We start from the raw sequence: 24,591 nt of genomic DNA on the forward strand, positions 1-24,591 counted from the left end.
GTGGAGACTTCAACCCATTTCGAGGAGGCTTCTCTGAAACATGCGTCTTTTGTTTACTTCTGTCTGCTAAAGGAGTCTTCTCTTTATTCCTATCTGTTAATCCAGTTTTTTTTCCCATCATGATCCCTGCAGCAGCGTGTCACATGCATTCTTGGCAGTGTAGACACAAACAGTCCATCCAGCCAACCCTTTTGCCTGGGGCAGAGTTTACTCTCTCTCTCTCTCTCTCTCTCTCTCTCTCTCTCTCTCTCTCTCTCTCTCTCTCTCTCTCTCTCTCTCTCTCTCTCTCTCTCTCTCTCTCTCTCTCTCTCTCTCTCTCTCTCTCTCTCTCTCTCTCTCTCTCTCTCTCTCTATCATCTCTGGGGATAGGCGGAGAAAATATACTGTTCACGCATTCCCTGTGTGTGTCATAGGGAGGGAGGGAGCTGGTAGGTGGAAATCTTCCCTTCCTGTATCACTTTCCAAGAGAAGGACCAGAGCAAGGAGCAAAGCGGGCAGAATTTCCCTCTACGACTCTGAAGGATTCTGAAATCCACTACTTCTCAGGTCATCCCCTTTTCCCTCATTGCACAAAGCATTATTCCCCGTAATATTGGTGTTATCATACAAGTAAATATGGTCTCGGTAAACATGATAATGACTCTATCAGCGCTGATTATCTTGATTGGCTGACTTTGCCACGCATGCGCCTCTTGCACTCCACCACGGGCAAGAATTTTACGTGCCAACTCCACGACACTGATGATGAGATTCCCTTTTTTTATGGTCAAGTACATCACATCAGGTATTTACAGCCGAAGACTATGTAAAGAATGAGACTGGAACATTGCAATACTTCCTAATGACAGCCCTTGAGGGAGAGGAAGACAAATTGCTAACTACGTAGGTTTTCAATATCATACACGACGAAAGAAGGAATGGAGAGGATTGAAAAATATCTATTCTACTATGCCATAATTTAGTAAAAGTAGAAACAGACTAAAAAGCAAGATTGTCCTTACATTACCTCGCTAAGGCAAGTAGGAGCAAGCAAGTGACGAAACTGCAAAAACGAATCTTCAATGAAATTAACTCACTCAAACAGTCCAACATACATAGAAAAGAGCATCTTTGTTTCCTGAGCCGTGGAGGGATATTCGGTTCCTGTGGTGATGAAACAAGGTATAGGATCTGCATCGTTTTGTCTCCATGTATACGAGACATTATCATGATCCTGATCGTCTAGATGTCCGAGAGAGAGAGAGAGAGAGAGAGAGAGAGAGAGAGAGAGAGAGAGAGAGAGAGAGAGAGAGAGAGAGAGAGAGAGAGAGAGAGGGAGGATATACAAACGTCTAGGTATGTACAACGAACAGTGTTTAGTTCAGCCTAATAACAAATCACCCACCTTCCAGAAGACATTAGGTACAACACTAGTCCACTAAGTCACCCACTCGGCTGAGGTTATAAAGATAAGACGCTGGAAACACACTTCCAGAAAATCATCCACGTGTATCAATAAGGAAATGGTTCGTACACCACACACCTGTGTGCACTTCAACCTTCTCTTCCGCTTCATCCCATTCCTTGTTACTTCCCCACTTCCTCTCACTCTTCATCAGCTTATCAAAAAGAGAGAGAGCCACAACAGAGATGAAGCAATACCAGACCAATACTCACCTTCTTCTCTCGTGACATCTTCGCGCGCTTCATCTTCTTTCTGGGGAAAGAATATAAAGCATTCATTATTAATGTGTTCAGAAATAAGAGAGCACGAGGGTAAACATCATACTTATATATTAGGGAGAGAAAACCATAGAGTTTACATTGAACTGCAGACCACCATCCTCCTGTCGAGTTTGGTTTATAAGGTATTAGAAAAGATCATCAGAAACTCAATGGACTGCTGCTCCTTGCAAAGTAGAAACAACCTGAAACACGTCATGGTCTCGGGGAAAAAAAAGAGGTTCTGTGGAGAGAACATCTTAGAGTTCCATGAGACAGTGACTCCGTTGTAGACACAAGAGAAGGCGAGGTGGATCATCTTAACCTGGACTGCCAGAAGGTATTTGACACTATACCTCACAGGAAGGTGGCAGAGAGGTTGGATCCCCGAGTACGAATGAGGAGGATAATCCTCCGATGGACATAAGATTAAAAAAAGTGGAAGAGTACAAAGGACACATCAAGAAGCCTTTTCGAAATGGGTCTAAGCTCCTAAGTGGTGCGCTGCAGGTTTCTGATCTGAAACCATTTCTTTGTGTGAATGACCTGCCGGAAGAATTGGAGTCCTGTCTGAACATGTTTTTGAATAATGCCAAGGTCATAAGGTAGGCAAAAAAAAAAAAAGAATTGCATCAACTCGGAAGGGGATTTAGACAGACTATAGGCAGGATAGGTCTGATGTATGCGGTTGGGGAATATTAAACCTAAGTATACGTAAAGTAATGAGGATGGGAGACAGTAAAAGAAGCTCTCGATGTGAATATCATCGAGAGAGAAATACATTATAGAATTCTGTGTACGAGAGAGACTTGGGAGTCGATAATCCCCTTACCTGTCCCCAGTGGTCCACCAAGAGAAGATGGCAAAAGGAGACAAATTGTCTGCTGCCATATATCAAACCTACATTCAAGTACATACACAAGGCCCAAACTAGGGTATAGAATTTCCTTCCCAAAAAAAAGAGGAAAAAATATCATGAGAAATTCTGTAGCTTCTTAGAGACTTTGTGTGTGCAAATGACAATTCCCGTACAGAGTGTGATCAGTTTCACATTGGTCAAAAGGGTAAATGATCTTAATAATAGGATTATAAACAACATGAAAATAATGCTCTGTATGGTCAAAAATCTGGCTTAGTATCTGACCACCTTAAAAACTTTCATCAAATTGACGGAAGCAGTGTTAACATTACCATCCAGTAGTACTGGATGGGTAGAAATGATATTGAATCGTCTCTTATCACACATAGTAGAGTTTCAACTCGACATAGGTGAGGTCGTTCAGGGTGACCTGTGCCTTAGTTCCTTCACACCTGTTTCTTAATCCATTCCTCGGACCCACCCAGTGGCAGCTGGAATATCACATCCTGGTCCTTTTTATCTGTAGGCAAGTCCTGGCTATGTAATTATACGAAATTGCTTGACACTTCGTATTTTCCTTTTCTTATATATATATATATATATATATATATATATATATATTCTATTATACTTTGTCGCTGTCTTCCGCTTTAGCGAGGTAGCGCAAGGAAACAGACGAAACAATGGCCCAACCCACCCACATACACATGTATATACATACATGTCCACACATGCACATATACATACCTATACATTTCAACGTATGATTGTATATACATACACAGACATATACATATATACACATGTACATGATTCATAATTGCTGCCATTATTCATTTCCGTCGCCAGCCCGCCACACATGATATGACAACCCCCTCCCCCCGCATGCGCGCGAGGTAGCGCTAGGAAAAGACAACAAAGGCCACATTCGTTCACACTCAGTCTCTAGCTGTCATGTATAATCCATCAAAACCACAGCTCCCTTTCCACATCCAGGCCCCACACAACTTTCCATGGTTTACCCCAGACGCTTCACATGCCCTGGTTCAATCCATTGACAGCACGTCGACCCCGGTATACCACATCGTTCCAATTCACTCTATTCCTTGCACGCCTTTCACCCTCCTGCATGTTCAGGCCCATCGCTGAAAATCTTTTTCATTCCATCCTTCCACCTCCAATTTGGTCTCCCGCTTTTCGTTCCTTCCACCTTTGACACATATATCCTCTATATAGACAGATAGATAGATAGATAGATTCCCATGCACACTGCAACACACTGTGTGATTAAAATGAAAATATAAATCCCAATGGGTCGCCATATCTGACACATACCTTACTGAGAGGACGTGAATTCTCGTACTACTCCGGCTGGTTGAAACCAGCCTCACCCAACCCGACACCACCCTCACCCAACCCGACATCACCCTAACCCAACCCGACACCACCCTCACCCAACCCGACACCACCCTAACCCAACCCGACACCAGCCTCACCCAACGCGACACCACCCTCACCCAACCCGACACCACCCTCACCCAACCCGACACCACCCTTCACCCAACGCGACACCACCCTCACCCAACCCGACACCACCCTTCACCCAACCCGACACCACCCTCACCCACGTAACTAGTACACCAACACGACCAACCCACCTGCTCTTCCTCGTAGTCCTCAGCGGCCTGTGGAAGCGAGAAACCCAACTGTAGCACTAGTCCCAGCAGCAGCACTTGTTTCCATAAACTCAGCATATTGCCACGCTCTTAACCTCTGGTATATTCCTACTGAGGCTCCCTAATGTGAGTGACGGCGCCAACATACTCATGATGCGCTCACCTTTATCTCTGCTTATCTATCATATCTGTCGTTTGGGTGGCAGCTACAGAGGAGACCCTCCTGTGACCAGGTCGCTATTAGGAACGCAAAACACAGTCCTCTATTTCATGTTAAGATTTGGCCCGGATGTCTTGAGAATACGTCGGGTAATTCTCTTCTCCTTGAAGTGGATGGAGTATTCATGGATCTGATGTTTCGACCGATGTTTGGAAAATTGTATGTGACTTTATTATACTTCACCTATGACGCTACCGCTCAAAAAGAGAGGCACTAGCACCGGTCCACCGCCAGGAATGGTAATGCTAACCCTGAGGTTTATTGTGTTATCTGACGGCGACGACGGAAAGCAAGGCTGGAAGTGATGTCATCGCCCTGCTTATCGAACTTGTAAGTCACTCTCGCCTGCCTGTGCGTCCACTTGCTCTGTCTCAGGACCTTTCATATGGTTGAGGTTCTCCCACTGTAAACCTCATCTGTTGGGGTAGAATTTTCTCTCGGGTTCTGCCACAGAACAGCTGACAATAAGTCTGGGGAAGCAATATTTTTCATAGTGTTTCTGTTGATGAAATAGATCAAAAAAAGCTTATCTCTGGGTTCACGACTGTCAACTTGACATAGAGGATTAGTTCGTAATAGATTTCCTATTTTGAAAAGAATTGATCAGAATTGGTGATCTTCTATTCGCCGATATAGAAGTTAGAATGTCTCTCATCTCTTGCGATCAACAACAAAAAAGTCTCCTTATATTGGCACTTGACAGTGAACTCACACACACACACACACACACACACACACACACACACACACACACACACACACACACACACACACAGCAGAATCTCTGATGCAAACTCACCTTTCAGTCTAGCCAAGTTCTTTCCAACATACTTGTTACGAACCAGTGGAGCACCTGAGGCAGGGAAAATGAATCGGGATACATGAATTATTCTTTTGTAATTACCAATTCACCAAAGCAACTTCTTTAGAGTTACTTGCTCACCTTCATCTTTTCATACTAGAGAACAAGTCATTCTGTAACACTCAAAGTTACGACACTTTCATTACACTGTGTTGCTGTCCACTCACGCATATGTCATGGCCACGATTGAATCACAGTTCAACATGACCCGCGTAGTCGTGCACTACTTTCATAGCGTGGATAATAAAGTCAGTGCATGTACTCTTCAAGTAAGAGAAGCCACAAGGAGGGTCCACGATTCTTCAAGCAAGAGAGGCCACAAGGAGAGTCCAAGATTCACTGGGCAAGAGAGACCACAAGGAAGGTCCACGATTCTTCAGGTAAGAGAGGCCACAAGGAGGGTCCACGATTCTTCAGGCGAGAGAGGCCACAAGGAGAGTCCACGATTCTTCAGGCAAGAGAGGACACAAGGAGGGTCCACGATTCTTCAAGCAAGAGAGGCCACAAGGAAGGTCCACGATTCACTGGGCAAGAGAGGCCACAAGGAGGGTCCACGATTCACTGGGCAAGAGAAGCCACAAGGAGGGTCCACGATTCTTCAAGCAAGAGAGACCACAAGGAGAGTCCACGATTCACTAGGCAAGAGAGGCCACAAGGAGGGTCCACGATTCACTGGGCAAGAGAGGCCACAAGGAGAGTCCAAGATTCATTGGGCAAGAGAGGCCACAAGGAGATTTCACGATTCACTGGGCAAGAGAGGCCACAAGGGGAGTCCACGATTCACTGGGCAAGAGAGGCCACAAGGAGAGTTCACGATTCACTGGGCAAGAGAGGCCACAAGGAAGGTCCACGACTCTTCAGGCCACAAGGAGAGTTCCCAGATATAAACTCAGGCTGGTGTATTGTGGCGTATAGGTTATGTCTAAACATGACTCAGATAAGACACTGTCTCTACCACAAAAAAGATCAAATAAAAGATGATAAAGTGGGACGATGTCTGAGGGAGCGTGCGAGATATGTTCATCGTATGTTTGAAAGATACAATGCACAGTATTTCACCTTCCATGGCCTTTATCTTCGGCCTTCAGGAAACCTAACACGATAGTTCGACGATGGAGGATCCTTCTCACCTACACTCGAAACCATTAAGTAACAATCTCCAGTTAACATGATGGAATAACTGATCAAAATGGGATTAAGAAATGACACCCTGGAATCTAGTACTGGGCCAACTGAGTAATTATGAAGAATCTGATCTCATGATTACTGATAAAGACAAAATATCAACAGCATCAATTAACGAATCATTAATATGAAATATGATCACCGGACATTTTCTCGCTGGACTTCATCTGTATAATACATGGGGGGAAAAACTGGTCATCTTAAGGAAAAAAAGAAATCAATCTCTTCCTAGCCTCTATTAGACAGAATTTGAAAAACCAAGAGCCTACCGTATACCAAGATCAGATGCATGTATACAGAAAGACTAGAGCGATGTATACATATGAAAAGATCAGAACAGTGTATATACAGAGGAAAACTAAGATGATATATACAGACACAAAGGTTTACACTCTTTTCTCTCATATCATCCCTGGATGTTATGTAGTTTGTCATACTCTACACCTATAGAGGTCTAGATCAATCTTTTCCCCTTATTATGTCGAATGGAATTGCTAAATACATCAATAAAGATAACATTATTGGTTATTCATTTCTTACACTTTGAGAAATTATATTACATGATGTTGCTTGAAACAAAACCATACAAGTTGTTTACTTTTCCATATTCAGTTGGGCGATAAATAGTTATCAAAGGTGACTTAGGATATTGTCATGTACTCTCCTAAGATCTTGTTTAAGGGTATTGAATTACTAACAATCGAATAGTAGTTTCCCTGTTGGAGGCGATCATAGCCTCGCAGTTAGCGTTCCCAGCTACCACGCAAATGGTACGGGATTCGAATCTTTGCATATATTATCATGTACTCTCCTAACATCTTGTTTAAATTTAAAATCTTATAGTCATTTTGTCCTCCATACTACGCACTACTGCCTCTCTGCCACGTTGGAACTAGATCGTTCTGCGTTCATTCAAGTCCTTGTTGCTTCGTCTCACTTTGACTGAGACAAGCCGGGCTTCATACTCACTCCTTATATACCAGTGCCGACGCCTTCCACGGCAGTCTCAACCCAGACGGCATCCTGTGGTGTAGTGGCGCTTCCCCGAGGTGTGGTGGTAGGGGAGCGTAACGCTATTTTTATATAAGTTAAGCTGCCTTTGTGGTTAAATGCACTTATGGTTGTATTAACATAGTTTTATGTTGTGTGTTAGGAAGTTGCTTTTTCATTTGATTTGTGGTTAATTAGTTGTTATACTTGTTACTTCTATGTTTGATTAAAAATACTGATCATTATCAACCTAGGCTCATTCTACACCTGTAATTTCTCGCAATCATTTATGACGTGTCTTCTCCTCGCATTATAACCTAGACAACAGTGCTCTATAATGACCATCACCTTCATTAATGAGAGCTAGATTTGTTATAATATATATATATATATATATATATATATATATATATATATATATATATATATATATATATATATACACTAATATAGTTCACATCAACGCGCACTTCCATATAACATACAAACCTCCAACAGCCAGGATCGAACCCACGACCCCTGCATGGCGGATGGGAGTGCTACCACTACGCGATCATAGCCAACCAGTACCACTCCCGTCTGCCATGCAGGTGTCCCGAGTTCCATCCTAGATGTTGGAGGTTTGTATGTCATACATACACATATATATATATATACACACAAAACAGACCTCGACTCCAAGCTTTGAATTCTAAACGACGCTAACAGTTAAAGCTGTTTGGGTAGAATTTACAGATTTATGTATGGTCACAAATCTGTATTTCTTTGCAATATATTTGTTCAGCATTCCCTTGCCCATGCGAATCTTGTCGGCACAGTGCCACTTACACCTACAGTGTGAGTTTTTATTCCCCACCCAAAGTTCATTCCTCAATACATTACTGTATTCTCAAGAGCCCTTGAGCCACGTCTCTGGCCAAAGACATTGCTCACTTCATCTCCGATTCCATAATTCACCCGTGGTGTTCGTTCCAGTCCAGAAGCACTGCGCACCTCACTTCCATCAAACACCAACGAAGTGCGTCTCTGCCCAAACATACTGCTCACTTTCCCTCTGTCTTCATCAGTCGTCACCTGTGACGCGCCCCTCACACTATGGTCGCCGTTTATGTTCGCTTGTGATTCGCGTCTTCTATTCAGGAGCGCTTTCACCCCAGCGGCGCCTCTGTTGTCCGTCTGCTGCTGTATAGAGTATCGCTGTTGCCAGTAGTCTTGCTGTTGGTGCTTGTACCTGAAAGTAAAATGATTTGCTCTTTACGTCACAATTCTCGAGATACCTCACCGACCTTCATAATTACGATTGTATTAAATACACGTAACTAAACCTACATCCTCCCGTTTTTCAAACATACAAAGGTCCATCTATGTTCAAGAGGTTACACGCAAGGGTGTGATGTGATCGGTGTCATATAATTCGTAACATATTTGTCCTTAGTGTTAGTAAGAATTGAGAATACACCCCAAGGGAGGTAGCCAGCGAGTTGCATGAGAAGCAACTCCCTCACTTATCACCAGTGGTATCACGAAGACTCGTATCAGGACTGGGGACATGACCGTGTGGAATATGATACGTGCAGACATACGAACATATACCTTTGTTATTTGCTTTCAGTTGGTTCACTGTAGGAGACTTCAGTTCAAAGTTCCCAATAGTTGGAACTCTTGTTATTGAACTGCCTCCATGTAATAGGAAGTTACACTGTAAGATCCTTTCCTGCAAATTTTCACACTAAAGTCCCGAGCATATTTGTGCATCAGCATTAATTTCGGTCAAGACCTGATCTCCGCATTCAGGTGGTCAATAACCAATTGTTACATGGATATATTTCATGCAGCGAGCCTGCATGACGAGAGAATCATTCACTCCAGTATGATCAAGAAGGCAAGCTAGCCTAAGGTTGAGTCGTTCCTCCGCACCAATGGACAAGAAAACAAATGTATCTGACATCAATTTCTTTTCAATAACAAAACAATGATATATGTACTTACAGCTCTGAACTATAGGTGTCATGAGTATCTCTTGCCTCCGTAGCTTCCAGTTCCATATCACTCGCAAGGGATGGAGCTTTCGTCCTCGATCTCTTCCTGTAGAAGTAAACACCACAGCCGACGGCTGCCACCAGAACCAACAAACCAACAGAAGCCCCAACAATCATACCTATCCTGTAGGAGGAGGACGTCTTGCCTGTGGTGATATCTATCGTGGCTGAATCACCAAGACCGGCTCCAGTCCTCGCCTAGAAAGGATAAGAAGCAAGAGCTACAGCAGCCGTTACAACCAGTGGGGCCAGAAACTAATGTACAGACTGGATAGGAAGGGTCGGCTAATGTACTACTGGCTGGACGGGAAGGATCAGCTGCTTAAGCACTACCTGTAAAGGAAGGATCAGTAGTGGCTGGATGGGGTGGACCAGCTGTTTCACTACTGACTGGATGAGTAGCAACAGTAATGGCTGGATGAGGAGGACCGGATCCTTCAGTACTGGCTGGATGGGTTGGAGAGGACCAACTGCGTCATTGGTGTCTGGATGAGAAAATCAGCTCCTTACCAATGTCTGGATGGGAGGATCAATCGCTAGAATATTTGTCAGATGGAAAAGGACAGCAGCTACAAAATGGTTTGGGTGGAAAGGGTCACCATGTTACAAAACTGACTGAATGCTCATTAACCTGTCTTATGACCTTCCAAACGTACTTGCCATTTCTAAATATGCGACGTTGTATTATTCATATGTGGACCCCCGGGTGATTACATTGACAGTGTCTGCTCGTCTTTTTCAAGACTACGAGAAATACCGGACACGAATTTCGTGTTGTCGATTATGTCCCCATCATGAGAGACTCAAGACATTATCAAGGGCAAATGACTGATCAGTGAATATAAGTACTGTCTGTTCAGGAAGTTGCATTCCCCATATACTCCACCAGACGAAAGCTGGTGAAAATATGCTGCCGTATTCAGTCATAATCTCGCACTACATTCTAATGCTCATTTCCATGAACGTACTAAAACATCCACATTGGCATCAACTTGGAGACATTGGACTGGAGGAACTAAATCTTTTCTTTCCTTACTCAATAATGAGCGACGTGTTCAGTGAAGGGAGACAACTGGGCATAAGAATGATCTTACCCTCAAATGTATATAGTACGTGGTATCGGGAAGCAAGTTTTCAATGGCGTATTGCATCTGCGACGCTCCCAGGTCAGTCTCATTTGCCGAGTCGTTGCGCCAGGACCAAGTGAGGTGCCACTGATCCAGCACTCCATTCAGGTGTTCAGGCAGTGACCAGCTGACGGTGGCAGTGGTGGTGGTGGTGTTGACCAACTGAAGCTCTGTAGGTTTACTGGGTTCTGTTCGTGATGGCCAAAGAAGACATATGCAAAGGAGAGAGTTACAGGGATAAGAACTTTTTGCAATATCGGAATTTTAGTGCAGTAATCTTAGAACGAAGTACTGTCACATTAGTTTACCTAAAAGGTGTTATGCATTTGTCATAGATTATATCATACAGTTCAAGTTGTATCTTTCCTCAGGAATTCAATCATGTAACTCCTCTTCACCCATTCCACGAGAGTGGAGTGAGTGACACGGGTACAATCAAAAGTTACGTTTGTGTACTATGACCATCTTTTTCAGGCAATGTGCAAAATGAATCATTCTTAGACAATACTGTACTCGCTGAAACCTGTGAACGATACAGGTATAACACGGTGAAGCTAGTATGGGATCGGAAAGACTCAGATCAAGGTATGTTTAGAGGTACTCTTCAGAGAGATAAAGGAACTAGGCCAGCGTGAAGCAAGAGTGTAACAACGTCCCTATCTGTCTGCTGGAAAACGACGAGACAGCAGACACCTACCTTCCTCCTGGGTTATAGTTCTTTTGCTCCCGGTGGTACTGTCTAAGCCTATGTCGACGTGTCTAAGCCTACGTCGCCGTGTTTTATTCTCCCCTAGCGGCACAATGGTAGATTTGTTTATGTTAATATCATTTTCTATTCGTTTTCGAAATTTCTGAGTCTCCAGCGCTCGGGGAGTGGGTTGCTAGAAACTGCTATATGAGTAGTGTCCTCTTTCATGGTGATTGTAACTGTACGTTGGTTTAGGACGTTTGCATAAGTCTCGATCACTTCTGGCATGCCTGTTTACATTAGTTCCTATAGTACACTACTCTTACACACTTTGTCGAAGGATCTGCCCATGTGTCCTTGTACGACTGTGTTGTTATTACATTTACTTTAATTTGTCCCCAGGCAATTTCAGAGCCCGTCCTAGCATTAACCAAATCATCATAAGAGAATTGACAAAACACGAAAACATTAAAAAAAAAAAAAGTTGTTGAAGGCACACCCAGCTGCCCAGGTTAACCCCCGCCACATGACCCCCCTTAATCACTCTCCCTTACAACGGTTACGACCAGACATAGCAGACAGTGCTTGGCCTATAAAGATTGATGTTGGACGGCGGGAGTCAAATGTGATGATGGGATTTAGTTAACTTTAAGTTCTGCCACCTGATGTGGCGGATTGTCTCCACGAAACATGTCGTGCCACATGTATAGAAAAATTACTTATGGAATGAAATTGTATGAACTATTGAAGTGCGATTTCACCTTCATACTACCATCACGGACTAGTGTGATCATCATATCTGTATCTATCTATCTATCTATATATATATATACATGTGTATGTGGGTGGGTTGGGCCATTCTTTCGTCTGTTTCCTTGCGCTACCTCGCTAACGCGGGAGACAGCGACAAAGCAAAAAAAAAAAAATATATATATATATATATATATATATATATTGCATACGGTGTAATTTACCGTATCAAGTATATTCAATATATTGTCAGTGGTGCACCTCTGTTAGATATGATAGCCAGATAAGAGATTGATGTATCATGGTGGAGCTTTAGTCCACAACTGGTCCATCTACCGGACCAACTGCAGTGTACGGTGTGTCAAAATGCTGTGCGTGCGGATATGGACGCTCGTCTCCCTGCTGATGCTGGGCCCCTTGCTTCTGTCGGCCGCAGAGGACCATGAGACACAGCAGGTAGGTCGGTAGTGTTAGATGACTTGGGAAAGGTAGTGTTAGACTCCTCTCACAGCTGCAGGGTAATAGCGTCAGACTCCTCTTGCGAGTATGGATAACGTCAGACTTGCCACACGGGTGTTCTCTTGTCTCATCCGCTGTGTCAAGCTGCTGCGTTGGGTCCAGATGTGACAGGAGACATAGGAGGCGAAAGTGAGGAAGGTCCCTCGCCACGTTAACACGCGTAAGACAACGACATTACGTTATATACCAAGTCATCTTCTTTTCTCCCCGAACGTGAGTACTTCCGTCATTTATCCCTCTACAATAACTATGTCCCAGTGGTCTCATGAGATGCTCCATGCAGGACGTGGACTGCTGAGTGATCTGGCGGATTTAAGGCTGCAGAGAAGTGTTCAACCATAGGAAAACGAAGGTACAGTAAGGCTGCAGAGAAGTGTTCAACCATAGGAAAACGAAGGTACAGTAATAAGATTAACATGGCGAGAGATAACTCTAATAACAGAGGGAGAGAGGATACAACGTCCCTGCTAGATAGAAATTAGATAGGAATGTACCACTAAGGAGTAACTCAAACATAGTCTGGCGTCTGTATGATATCATAAGGGAGTTATGACAATACACGTTGTGCATCATAATATGTTCTTCCCATAATATATGCTTGTATTCCTCATGCATGGCACGCTGATCAGCTGACGAGTAAACTTTTCTCCAACTGCATTTCCTAACTCGGCGATTTTTGTGGTTTTCTACGACCTTTCTTCAAGTTCCTGCCACAGGGCCATGACCTCATCCTCAAACTGAGTTCTACTCGAAATAGTTCATCACACACACACAGACAAATATATATACACACGCACACATATATATATTCGTGAATTTGCTTTATGGCTAAGCTGTAAGAGACCAGATTCACAGACGTCACCAAACTTAAAGATAAAGGTGCAAGAGAATAAATTTCTTCAGGTGTAGCGTGATACAGATAAGCTGATAAACTGTGCTCAGAGATGGTGGGGGAATATTGATGTCAACAAGCTTGTTTTTTTCAGAACGAAAAAAAGGCTCCAGTATGAATTTTGTTGAGGAAATTAATGCAAATGAGGACGGAGGTAAAAGGATGTCGGGTGCTATAGTGTCCGCTCACCAAAAGCCATTTAAGTAGCGGATCGGAACAGTTTTATGAAGATGAGCAAATTCTTAGGTTTAACAGGTTAGGAGCATTCGAATCTAAGTGCACGAGGACACTGCTGCTCACTCTTGGCAGTTCACTAGGGAGGTCCCACCGTGAACATTGAGGTCGCTGTTGCTCGTCATACTTGAAGGGAGGCAGATAGACAGAAAATGAGTACAGCAGCGAGCTGCCAAAATGAGAGACAAATTCTATGAAACCCAAGTACATGACTTCAAATTTTTACATTTAAAGATGAAATAGTTATACGTAGAATGAGTACAATTGTTACCCGGACCAATTGAATCCTGACAGACCCAAAGGCCAAGGATAACTTAGTTCGAAACTTTTTTAAAAGAGGTCAGGGGACAGCTGATATACCCTATAAGAAAATTATTAAACAGATCGGTATCGGATGGTCAGAAGCCAACTGACTGGAGACTAACAAATGTTACTCATATGTATATATATATTATATATATATATATATATATAAAACCAGAAAAGTTCCATGTTCTGTTTTTCCCTTTGCATTACTTTGTATTCCTCTCTACGGAAATCATGATAAGAGCGACATTAAGGATAACAATGATAAGCTGATGATAATATGCTGATAAAAGTAATGAGGATAAATGATAACATCGACTGTAACACCACCAGTAATAGTCAGTCTGTGTCATACATGTACTTGTCCTGTAATCACATAACGGAGCCGAGGTCACCATAAGCAGATAAGAAAATCATTAGACATAGAGACGTACTGCTGCCAGAATACGGTTGTTTGAATCTAAGTGGTGGATGGAATGCAATTAACAAGGAAAAAAAAAAAAGGACTTATATAAGCAAATACAAAACTTAGATGTGAAAGTTGGACTTTTGGATCGTGTTTCAAGCAGTGCCATCTTCGAAAACAATACATTAGAAAAATAGGAACAGAAATTCTTTTGAATGTTTAAGGGTCCTTTTCGCTTGAGGGTCAAAGTTCGACAGACCTTGGGTACTAGTCGGTAGAGGTGGCAGATGCCTTTATTGCACCTAATTAGAGATGCGTCTGTCCATAACTGGCATAATATCACGTTCTTCAGTCTGTGTGTGTCTCAGTCTCTTCCTCCCACCTCCATGCTAGGCCAGTGCCCAGGCTGTCCACGAGTAACAGAAGAATGAAAATGGGAAAGAAAATAGTTTTACAAGGTCAGCTTATATATTTTTTTTCTATGTTTGGCATATCCACGTTTTCTACATTGTGGTACAGTTCCATCCCATCATGCAGTCACAGGATTTTTGTAATAGCTATGTGGATACAGTTATCTACATGATCAAAAAAGGAGGATAATCATTAAGTATATAGAGTCAAGCTTGGGGGATCTCTTGAATGCAGTTGAAAATTCTGTTACTGCGAAGTTCTGAATATTCTTATTATCAGTTGAAGAAAATTCTTGTTACTGAATATTCTTATTTTCAGTTGAAAAAGATTTTTGTGTTACTGAATATTCTTATTTTCAGTTGAAAAAAAATTCTTGTGTTACTGAATATTCTTATTTTCAGTTGAAAAAAAATTCTTGTGTTACTGAATATTCTTATTTTCAGTTGAAAAAAAATTCTTGTTACTGAATATTCTTATTTTCAATTGACAAAAAAAAAATTCTTGTTACTGAATGTTCTTATTTTCAATTGACAAAAAAAAAATTCTTGTTACTGAATATTCTTATTTTCAATTGACAAAAAAAAAAATTCTTGTTACTGAATATTCTTATTTTCAATTGACAAAAAAAAAATTCTTGTTACTGAATGTTCTTATTTTCAATTGAAAAAAATTCTTGTTACTGAATATTCTTATTTTCAGTTGACAAAAAAATTCTTGTTGCTGAATATTCTTATTTTCAGTTGACAAAAAAAATTCTTGTTACTGAATATTCTTATTTTCAGTTGAAAAAAAAAATCTTGTTGCTGAATATTCTTATTTTGCTTTCAGAGGGAAAATAAGGCATCGGATAACTGCATTGATGGTGAGTGCTTCTTGTTGTGTCGAATCCTAGTCACCTGCCTCCATGAGAATAGCGACTGTTTACAGGCAATGTATTCCCGGTGTATCATAGCAAAATTATATCATTCCTAGATGGCCCTCCGATTCCTACCTTTGCTTAGAGCGTCGCTGGAAGTCCTCCAAAAGCAAAAAAAAAAAAAAAAGAAAAAATGTAGATGCCAAATGCCGTTGGATGGGGGTCAGTAGTGCTCACACCAGGACTTCAACTCTTGGTTCGGGTGCCTAGGGTCAAGCCCAGGGAAGACGATCCGTGTCATACCACAGATCGATTCTATGAGACGCATTCCAATACCTTATGAGGCTCAAGCGGACGTAATGATGTTAGCCAGAGGAGGTTGACGGGGACGTGAGTTGTCCAAGAATGAGAGGGTTCACGCAGACACTCCCTGTCAAAGAGTGGGTTCACGGGAGCATGAGTTCTAGGTTATAGGAGGTTCACGTAGACATTCCTCGAGAGGCAGTGGGTTCACGGAAGCATGAGTTCCAAGTTATAAGGGTTTAGGAAGCTTAGAAGGACTTAAGTTGGCAGCCATATAATAGGAGGTTTAGGAAGACATGAGCCGATAGACATGTACCGAGAGCTTCAAGGAGAACATGAGCTAACAGACATGTGCATAAATTGATATGATATCGCTTCCGTAAGTCCGATAGCTGCAGCCTGATTCTTCTTCACGTAGGTGATAACGGGTTCATGTTTTCGTCAATATCAAGCAAACTAGTTATATCCTTTGATTAGAAATATTAGTCACCAGTCTGCATATTGAGCCGCATGGTGTTTTAAAAAGGATTTTTCTTCTCTTACATCTTGATTTGTCCTCTTAGAATAAGGTATCTGGCGAGGATTTCATTTCACACGCACTTACTCATCATAGTTTCAACACGCACTTACTCATCATACTTCCAACACGCACTTACTCATCATAGTTTCAACACGCACTTGCTCATCATACTTCCAACGCGCACTTACTCAACGCGCACTTACTCATCATACTTCCAACACGCACTTACTCATCATACTTCCAACGCGCACTTACTCATCATACTTCCAACGCGCACTTACTCATCATACTTCCAACGCGCACTTACTCATCATAATCTCAAAGTCTTATATGATATCATACGTAACACCTGTTATTGACGATCACTCCAGGTTTGGGTCCACCTGAGAACGTGACGGTGGAGAGCACACCACACTCTCTGTATGTGTCGTGGGATCCCCCAGCAGAAGAGCCTAATTACTACACCGTCACTTGGGCCGCCACTGAGGAAGATGTAACGTATGAGACTTTCTACGTTGTGGATGGACTGGAGCCTTGCAAAACTCATCAGCTCTCTGTGACGTCTGTATATAGCAATGCCAAATGCGAGTCTTCGTTGATCCGTAGCACAACTAATGCAACTGGTAAGTTTTCAGTGTTAATACCACATTGATCTTTTTTCCCTGTTAATTTATACGAAAAGATTATATATATATATATATATATATATATATATGTCTTTACAGTTCCTCCTGAACCAGGAAAATGCAGTTTTTCTGAAGTCTACAGTAACGCACTGGAGGTCGAGTGGGGTAGTCCAGAGACATCCTGTCACATTCAAAATTACAGCATCAGCTGGTTGTGGGACATCCTATGGATGGATAGTCAAGATTCAGGTGAAAGTTACACTACTCGACTTTACTTCACACTGACTGCCCTCCCTCCCTACGCCAACGTAACAGTCGAGGTGGCGGCTGCTACAGAGGTAGGCTTCGGTCCCTCTACAGCCTGCTGGCAGGTCACCAGTGCAGATGGTATGTCATTGTTATTTTCTTATAGCTTTATCTTTTTTCCATTTTTTTCTTCTTCTTCTTCCCTTCTTGCACTTTCCCCTCGTGGAAGAAAGAGGCATCATGATTATGCCTCACGAATCTCATTTCAGCGTGACACAGAACAGGCTCTGAGTGTGGTATAGAACGTAGACTCGTCAACTATTGTGACTCATTAGCCACAGGATTTCTTGAAGATTCGTATCATTATGGATTGTATAGGCTTTTCACTCAGGTCTGTTACTGTAATATGATGGAGATCATTTGAATCTATGATTTGTTTTGTGTCCATATGGAAAAGCAAACAATGACACACACACATACACAAAACCAAATGGCCATAAGATGTTATCAGATAAGAAACTTGTCGTTAAGGATGTGAAGAGATCATTTTTCCGCAGCTCTTTTGGATGAATGGTAGAAACTTAGTTACGAGAGGGCAAATACAGACAGTATACAAAAGTTTATAAAGGTGTGTGATAGAAGAGAACTTTCTCCTCCCACATGAAGCACAAATGGGCGATTTCAAGCATTGAAATATCAAGAGGAGAAAAAAAAAAGAAACAATTAAAGGCTCTTGACCCATTAAACGTTCATAGTCCTCATGAGTTTTTTTTATATATATATTCCTAGAAAGGAAATAATTTGCATATAACATTTGACACACACTTGATTTCTTTTCTCAAGCTGTCGCTAGGTAAAGGTAAAGTGGTTAGGGAGTGGAAAATGGAAGATGTCTAACTTTTCTTTCAAGAAAAGAGACCGGGATGATGCGCCGAAGTACAGATCAGTCTCTGACAAGTGTGAATGAAGGGAAACGTAATAAAAGCGCAGAAACTTCCTTGGCAAGAGACAACGTGGGTTTAGAGATAAGAGGTCATACGTAATAAGTTTTTAGATTTCCACGAGAGTGTGAGCTCAGTGTTACACTTAAAGAGAAGGCTCGATGGACTGTATGCATCGGGAGTATCAAAAAGCATTGAATACTTCACTGCATAAACGACTAAGAGGTTTGGAAACTCGATCTTCAAGCAGGGGTATAAGTGGCAGACTCCTTCAACGGATCGCAAAATTAACCATAGTGGAATGGGACCAGATGAAACATCTTAGGGGATCCGTCTTGGGTTGGGTTGGACTGTGGTGTGTCTCAGGGTCCAGTCTTGTGGTAATTATTACTTTTCATCATCTAAGTCATTTACCATAAAGTGTGGACTCATACATGAGGAAGGCAATATCAGGGTGATGAGGGGGAGAGTGGAAAGAGTATAAAACTCCACCTAATTTTCCTTGTATAGAAATCGTCATAGTAACATTAGTGGTCCTGTGGCAGAACCAGGAGCTCCCGACATCGAGAACGTCACGCCCTACGAAGGATCAGCCTCTGTTACCTGGTCACCGCCTGAAGAAGCCAACGGGATAATCACAGAATACGAAGTTGTCTTTGAAGACAAGGATGGGACGTATGTCAACACAACTGTTGACGGAGACGTCCAGACGACCTTAGTGGAGGACCTGGAACCGTGCGAGTCCTACGACGTCAGTGTCAAGGCGAGAACCGAAGCTGGCTGGGGGCCTTTCTCTGACACCTGGAGCACCACCATCACTGGTAACGGTAAGCATCCTCAGTGTCCATTATGATAACGTTGTTAGTTTTACTCTGATAATGAGAGACGTTCGTCAGATCTATGGGGACTTCTGTTGTGCACTAACCATTCTCTTGTTGAACTCAAGTTCCGGTGGACGAGGTGAACTGTGACACAGACCATCTCAACGTGAAGGTCTGCTGGGAGTCGTCCTCCACGAAGTGTCCTGCCTCTGTATACAACGTCACCTGGGTGGCTTCCGTCCTGTGGACCAACGAGACACGTAAGACAACAGTGAAGTTTCCCTTCTGTTTTTTTCTCCGAAGCGTTGTATATAATAATGGATGATCACCTGTCATGTTCTGCACGTAGCAAAAAGTTCCTATTACCCTTAGCTTGTGTGATGAATATGACTGCTCATATGAGATGTACTCAATACTAGTGTGTCGCTCTTTTTATCACGTTGTTCTGCCTACAGTGTCTGGCAACGACCAAGTGCCTTGGAAAGATGAGGAAATGTGCCTTGTGATTGAGGACTCCGTGCCTCTTACAATTTACACCATCTGTGTCAGCGTGGATGACCACGCCGAGGAGGGCAAGTGTTGCTCACAACTGTCTCCGGAGGGTGGTAAGTTGTACACACGACTGAATGTATCTCACACGTAAGCAAAGAACACCCTGACAACATCATCAGCGAGCATCAGTCGTTCGTCGTGGCATCACTCAATGTTTCAACCCCCACCCTCAGTGTTAGTGACAAGTCCGTGTGTTACAATGGCACCAGAAGGCGCTTAATGAATCTCGAATATGAGGGATGAAAAAACGAATATATTTTAGGGTGGATAATCCTTTTTAAAGCATCATTGTCCGTGATCTTCGCTCCTCAGTAATTCACTCTGATATGACAGTCGACCGAAGCGAACAGTAAAACAAGGTCCATGTTATAATGTACGGTGCCGAAGGAGATGGTTAACTGAAGCGTCATGAACCGCTGAACTGAACCCTACTGTATAGATTCACATCATCTTTGGCCTATTATTCTTGCTGCTGCAGATTCTATTCTTTTACTCAAGAATATTTATGCTCTAGAGCTGTAACCAATGTTCTTTCACATTTCTTGTTTACCCAGTCATGTGATAATATGAATAACTACCTTTTGATAACAACTATCCATGTTTCATGCACCAGGCTTAGATAATCAGCCAGCAATAGCCATTAATCTTTGATGGTCAGTTGATTTCATCTGACATAACTAGTCTGTTTGGTGATCAATCCGTCATCTTTAATGTCGATAGTTTCAGCAAAACAATTAAAGTCTCTGATTATCAATCGATCAAGCAACATTTACTAGCTCGGTAGTTCTAAATAACACTTGCCAGTTCTAGAGAACCAGTCATCATCATTCAACGTAACAACATTTGATAACCTATCGCCTTTGTCCAGCTCTCCACGAACTTAACTGTGTTACTCTGGTCCTCGCTAGTGCCAGGACCTCCTCTCCTTCAGGAGCTGCAGACCGAAGAGAGGACGATCATCGTCAGCTGGAGGGATCCCGTAGACAAGAATGGCATTATTGATGTGTACGTTATCACATGGTACGATAGCACTGGTGCTTCGGATGAAAACTACGAAGGCATTGGAACCTACACCAACACGATCTATGGCCTGGCAGCTTGTGAGACCTATAGCGTCGTGGTTAAAGCGCACACAAGCGGGGGATTTGGAAACGATTCAAATACGGAGATTGCGGTCACCGATAACTATAGTAAGTGTGCTCTAGTATCGGTAGAGAGAATAGTTATAAATGAAAAGGGATTACTTAGTTTTCGAACGGGTTTTAGGATAGCCAATTCTCTCATGAAGAAGACACAAAAAAGAATATATCATCTTTAAAGCGAGACAAAGATGTGTGTGTGTGTGTGTGTGTGTGTGTGTGTGTAGATCTTGTGCTGATAGAAACTCTATATATGCAAAGCAAGGAGGACCACAGTCTCTCTTACTTGACAACTCGGAAATAATCACTGGGCGACCTCAAAGAAAACCGAGTCTAATTTGTTTTCCCCTGTGTTTTACTGAGGTAATATTTTTCCCCCCACTGGCTGTAATAACGTATCATTTACCTTTACTCCACACCACACTGGTAGAGTAGACTTACATAGAATAAAACGACAGACAAATTCCTCTACTACGCTAAAGAGCAACAGCGGCAGTGGAGGATAGTATACACGCACCTGGAACAAGTTGACGGGGACTGACGGTGACTCATAAACCAGTTGCAGAATCTAGCATCGCCTGCGATGGCCAAGAGTCTCGAGAGGCGGAGGTTGCCTGGAGTCTCGCCTCGCAAGACTGCCCAGTGACCGAGTTCATCATCCTGTGGAACACCAAGGTCCTCTGGACAGACGACAACGGTGAGTTCTCTCTGTTGCTGGTGGTATACACGTCGCTCTATGCGTCCTTATACAGGTCGCATATGTCGCGACAGACGGCGGCTGTCCCCACTGTAAAATGGTAGTGAAGACCCCAAATGGTTGGTGTAGTGCACTGAGTATTGAGGATAAGCTCTGAATTTGTACCAAAGCTCTTACATAAAAATTAAGAATACTTCTCACGTATTCCCTGCGTGTCGTAGAAGGCGACTAAAAGGGAAGGGAGCGGGGGGCTGGAAATCTTCCCCTCTCGTTTTTTTTTTTTTCTTTTTTTTTTCCAAAAGAAGGAACAGAGGGGGCCAGGTGAGGATATTCCAAAAAAGGCCCAGTCCTCTGTTCCTAACGCTACCTCGCTAACGCGGGAAATGGCGAATAGTTTAAAAGATATATATATATATATATATATATATAGATTTATATAGTGGGCTGAGATTCATGTCGTCCCGCAGGTAACTACAGCGAAACCGTTCCAGGGAATGCAACCACTTCCGTGTTGTCCAACCTCGAGCCTTATACACAAGTTGATGTTTGCATAAGTATTGTGGGTAGAAAGAGCAGTGTTTGCTGCTTTACCATAACCCAGGAGGAAGGTAGGTGTCTGCTGTCTCGTCGTTTTCCAGCAGACAGATAGGGACGTTGTCACACTCTTGCTTCACACTGTCCTAGTTCCTTTATCTCTCTGAAGAGCACCTCTAAACATACCTTGATCTGAGTCTTTCCCATCCCATACTGTTTCCGTGAATGATTCCTTCATTCAGCTTCACCATGTTATACCTGTATCGTTCACAGGTTTCAGCAAGTACAGTATTGTCTAAGAATGATTCATTTTGCACATTGCCTGAAAAAGATGGTCATAGTACACAAATGTAACTTTTGATTGTACCCGTGTCACTCACTCCACTCTCGTGGAATGGGTGAAGAGGAAGAAAGAGGAGTTACATGATTGAATTCCTGAGGAAAGATACAACTTGAACTGTATGATATAATCTATGACACAAATGCATAACACCTTTTAGGTAAACTAGTGTGACGGTACTTCGTTCTAAGATTACTGCACTAAAGTTCCGATATTGCAAAGAGTTCTTATCCCTGTAACTTTCTCCTTTACATATGTCTTCTCTGGCCACCACAAACAGTACCCAGTAAACCTACAGAGCTTCAGTTGGTCAACACCACCACCACCACTGCCACCGTCAGCTGGTCACTGCCTGAACACCTGAATGGAGTGCTGTATCGGTGGCACCTCACTTGGTCCTGGCGCAACGAGTCGGCAATTGAGACTGACCTGGGAGCGTCGCAAATGCAATACACCATTGTAAACTTGCTTCCCGGTACCACGTACTATATACGTTTGAGGGTAAGATTATTCTTATGCCCAGTTGTCTCCCTTCACTCAACACGTCGCTCATTATTGAGTAAGGAAAGAAAAGATTTAGTTCCTCCAGTCCAATGTCTCTAAGTTGATGCCAATGTGGATGTTTTAGTACGTTCATGGAAATGAGTATTAGAATGAAGTGCGAGATTATGACTGAATACGGCAGCATATTTTCACCAGCCTTCGTCTGGTGGAGTATATGGGGAATGCAGCTTCCTGAACAGACAGTACTTATATTCACTGATCAGTCATTTGCCCTTGATAATGTCTTGAGTCTCTCATGATGGGGACATAATCGACAACACGAAATTCGTGTTAGGTATTTCTCATAGTCTTGAAAAAGACGAGCAGACACTGTCGATGTAATTACCCGGGGGTCCACATATGAATAATACAACGTTGCATATTTAGAAATGGCAAGTACGTTTGGAAGGTCATAAGACAGGTTAATGAGCATTCAGTCAGTTTTGTAACATGGTGACCCTTTCCACCCAAACCATTTTGTAGCTGTTGTCCTTTTCCATCTGACAAATATTCTAGCGATTGATCCTCCCATCCAGACATTGGTAAGGAGCTGATTTTCTCATCCAGACACCAATGACGCAGTTGGTCCTCTCCAACCCATCCAGCCAGTACTGAGGGATGCAGTCCTCCTCATCCAGCCATTACTGTTGCTACCCATCCAGTCCGTAGTGAAACAGCTGGTCCACCCCATCCAGCCACTACTGATCCTTCCTTTACAGATAGTGCTTAAGCAGCTGATCCTTCCAATCCAGTTAGAGGAGTGAAGCAGGTGATCCTTCCCGTCCAGCCAGTAGTACATTAGCCGACCCTTCCTATCCAGTATGTACATTAGTTTCTGGCCCCACTAGTTGTAACGGCTGCTGTAGCTCTTGCTTCTTATCCTTTCTAGGCGAGGACTGGAGCCGGTCTTGGTGATTCAGCCACGATAGATATCACCACAGGCAAGACGTCCTCCTACAGGATAGGTACGATTGTTGGGGCTTCTGTTGGTTTGTTGGTTCTGGTGGCAGCCGTCGGCTGTGGTGTTTACTTCTACAGGAAGAGATCGAGGACGAAAGCTCCATCCCTTGTGAGTGATATGGAACTAGAAGCTACGGAGGCAAGAGACACTCACGACACCTACAGTTCAGAGCTGTAAGTACATATATCATTGTTTCGTTGTTGAAAAGAAATTGATGCCAGATACATTTGTTTCCCTTGTCCATTGGTACGGAGGAAGACTCAACCTTAGGCTAGCTTGCCTTCTTGATCATACTGGAGTGAATGATTCTCTCGTCATGCAGGCTCGCTGCATGAAATATATCCATGTAACAGTTGGTTATTGACCACCTGACTGCGGAGATCATGTCTTCAGCGAAATTAATGCTGATGCACAAATATGCTCGGGACTCTAGTGTGAAAACTTGCAGGGAACGATCCTACAGTGTAACTTCCTATTACATGGAGGCAGTTCAATAACAAGAGTTCCAACAATTGGGAACTTTGAACTGAACTCTCCTACAGTGAACCAACTGAAAGCAAATAACAAGGTATATGTTCGTATGTCTGCACGTATCATATTCCACACGGTCATGTCCCCAGTCCTGATACGAGTCTTCGTGATACCAC

The 24,591-nt window shown here is 42.8% G+C and overlaps 3 protein-coding genes across 3 annotated transcripts in view; 1 reads left to right on the top strand and 2 right to left on the bottom strand.

Moving 5' to 3' along the window:
• LOC139756634 (phosphatidylinositol phosphatase PTPRQ-like) overlaps nt 1-4,377 on the bottom strand; it is a 56,810-nt gene extending 52,433 nt beyond the window's left edge. Inside the window, exons 1-2 of the mRNA XM_071676305.1 lie at nt 4,219-4,377; nt 1,657-1,696 (exon numbers count right to left, since the gene is read on the bottom strand). Coding sequence (XP_071532406.1) covers nt 1,657-1,696; nt 4,219-4,314 — 136 coding nt within the window. The 5' untranslated portion in view covers nt 4,315-4,377. The remainder of the gene's footprint in view (nt 1-1,656; nt 1,697-4,218) is intronic.
• Nucleotides 4,378-8,314: 3,937 nt separating this feature from the next.
• On the bottom strand, nt 8,315-11,635 carry LOC139756635 (uncharacterized). The gene is made up of 4 exons (XM_071676306.1): nt 11,593-11,635; nt 10,627-10,847; nt 9,483-9,730; nt 8,315-8,724 (listed from the first exon to the last, which is right to left on the bottom strand). The coding sequence occupies exons 1-4, from the start codon at nt 11,633-11,635 to the stop codon at nt 8,364-8,366; spliced, it is 873 nt and encodes a 290-aa protein (XP_071532407.1). The 3' UTR covers nt 8,315-8,363.
• Nucleotides 11,636-12,403: 768 nt separating this feature from the next.
• On the top strand, nt 12,404-24,138 carry LOC139756585 (phosphatidylinositol phosphatase PTPRQ-like). Its single transcript, XM_071676217.1, has 12 exons — nt 12,404-12,553; nt 15,694-15,727; nt 16,916-17,167; nt 17,270-17,557; nt 18,903-19,184; nt 19,304-19,438; nt 19,634-19,783; nt 20,639-20,920; nt 21,429-21,566; nt 22,034-22,174; nt 22,721-22,941; nt 23,873-24,138. The coding sequence occupies exons 1-12, from the start codon at nt 12,464-12,466 to the stop codon at nt 24,119-24,121; spliced, it is 2,262 nt and encodes a 753-aa protein (XP_071532318.1). The 5' UTR covers nt 12,404-12,463; the 3' UTR covers nt 24,122-24,138.
• The last annotated feature ends 453 nt before the right edge of the window (nt 24,139-24,591 follow it).

This window comes from Panulirus ornatus, chromosome 22 (assembly GCF_036320965.1).
Source record: "Panulirus ornatus isolate Po-2019 chromosome 22, ASM3632096v1, whole genome shotgun sequence".
In the NCBI taxonomy this organism is placed as follows: domain Eukaryota; kingdom Metazoa; phylum Arthropoda; class Malacostraca; order Decapoda; family Palinuridae; genus Panulirus; species Panulirus ornatus.

Bases quoted from the DNA above. Each gene is read 5' to 3' on its own strand.
- LOC139756635 (XM_071676306.1), bottom strand. From the start codon at position 11,635: ATGCCAGAAGTGATCGAGACTTATGCAAACGTCCTAAACCAAC. The intron at 10,848-11,592 runs GTACAGTTACAA...CATCACGAACAG, and splicing joins TGCAAACGTCCTAAACCAAC to AACCCAGTAAACCTACAGAG. The intron at 8,725-9,482 runs GTAAGTACATAT...TTTTACTTTCAG, and splicing joins GACACCTATAGTTCAGAGCT to GTACAAGCACCAACAGCAAG.
- LOC139756585 (XM_071676217.1), top strand. From the start codon at position 12,464: ATGCTGTGCGTGCGGATATGGACGCTCGTCTCCCTGCTGATGCTGGGC. The intron at 17,558-18,902 runs GTATGTCATTGT...GTCCTGTGGCAG, and splicing joins GCAGGTCACCAGTGCAGATG to AACCAGGAGCTCCCGACATC. The intron at 20,921-21,428 runs GTAAGTGTGCTC...CTCATAAACCAG, and splicing joins TGCGGTCACCGATAACTATA to TTGCAGAATCTAGCATCGCC.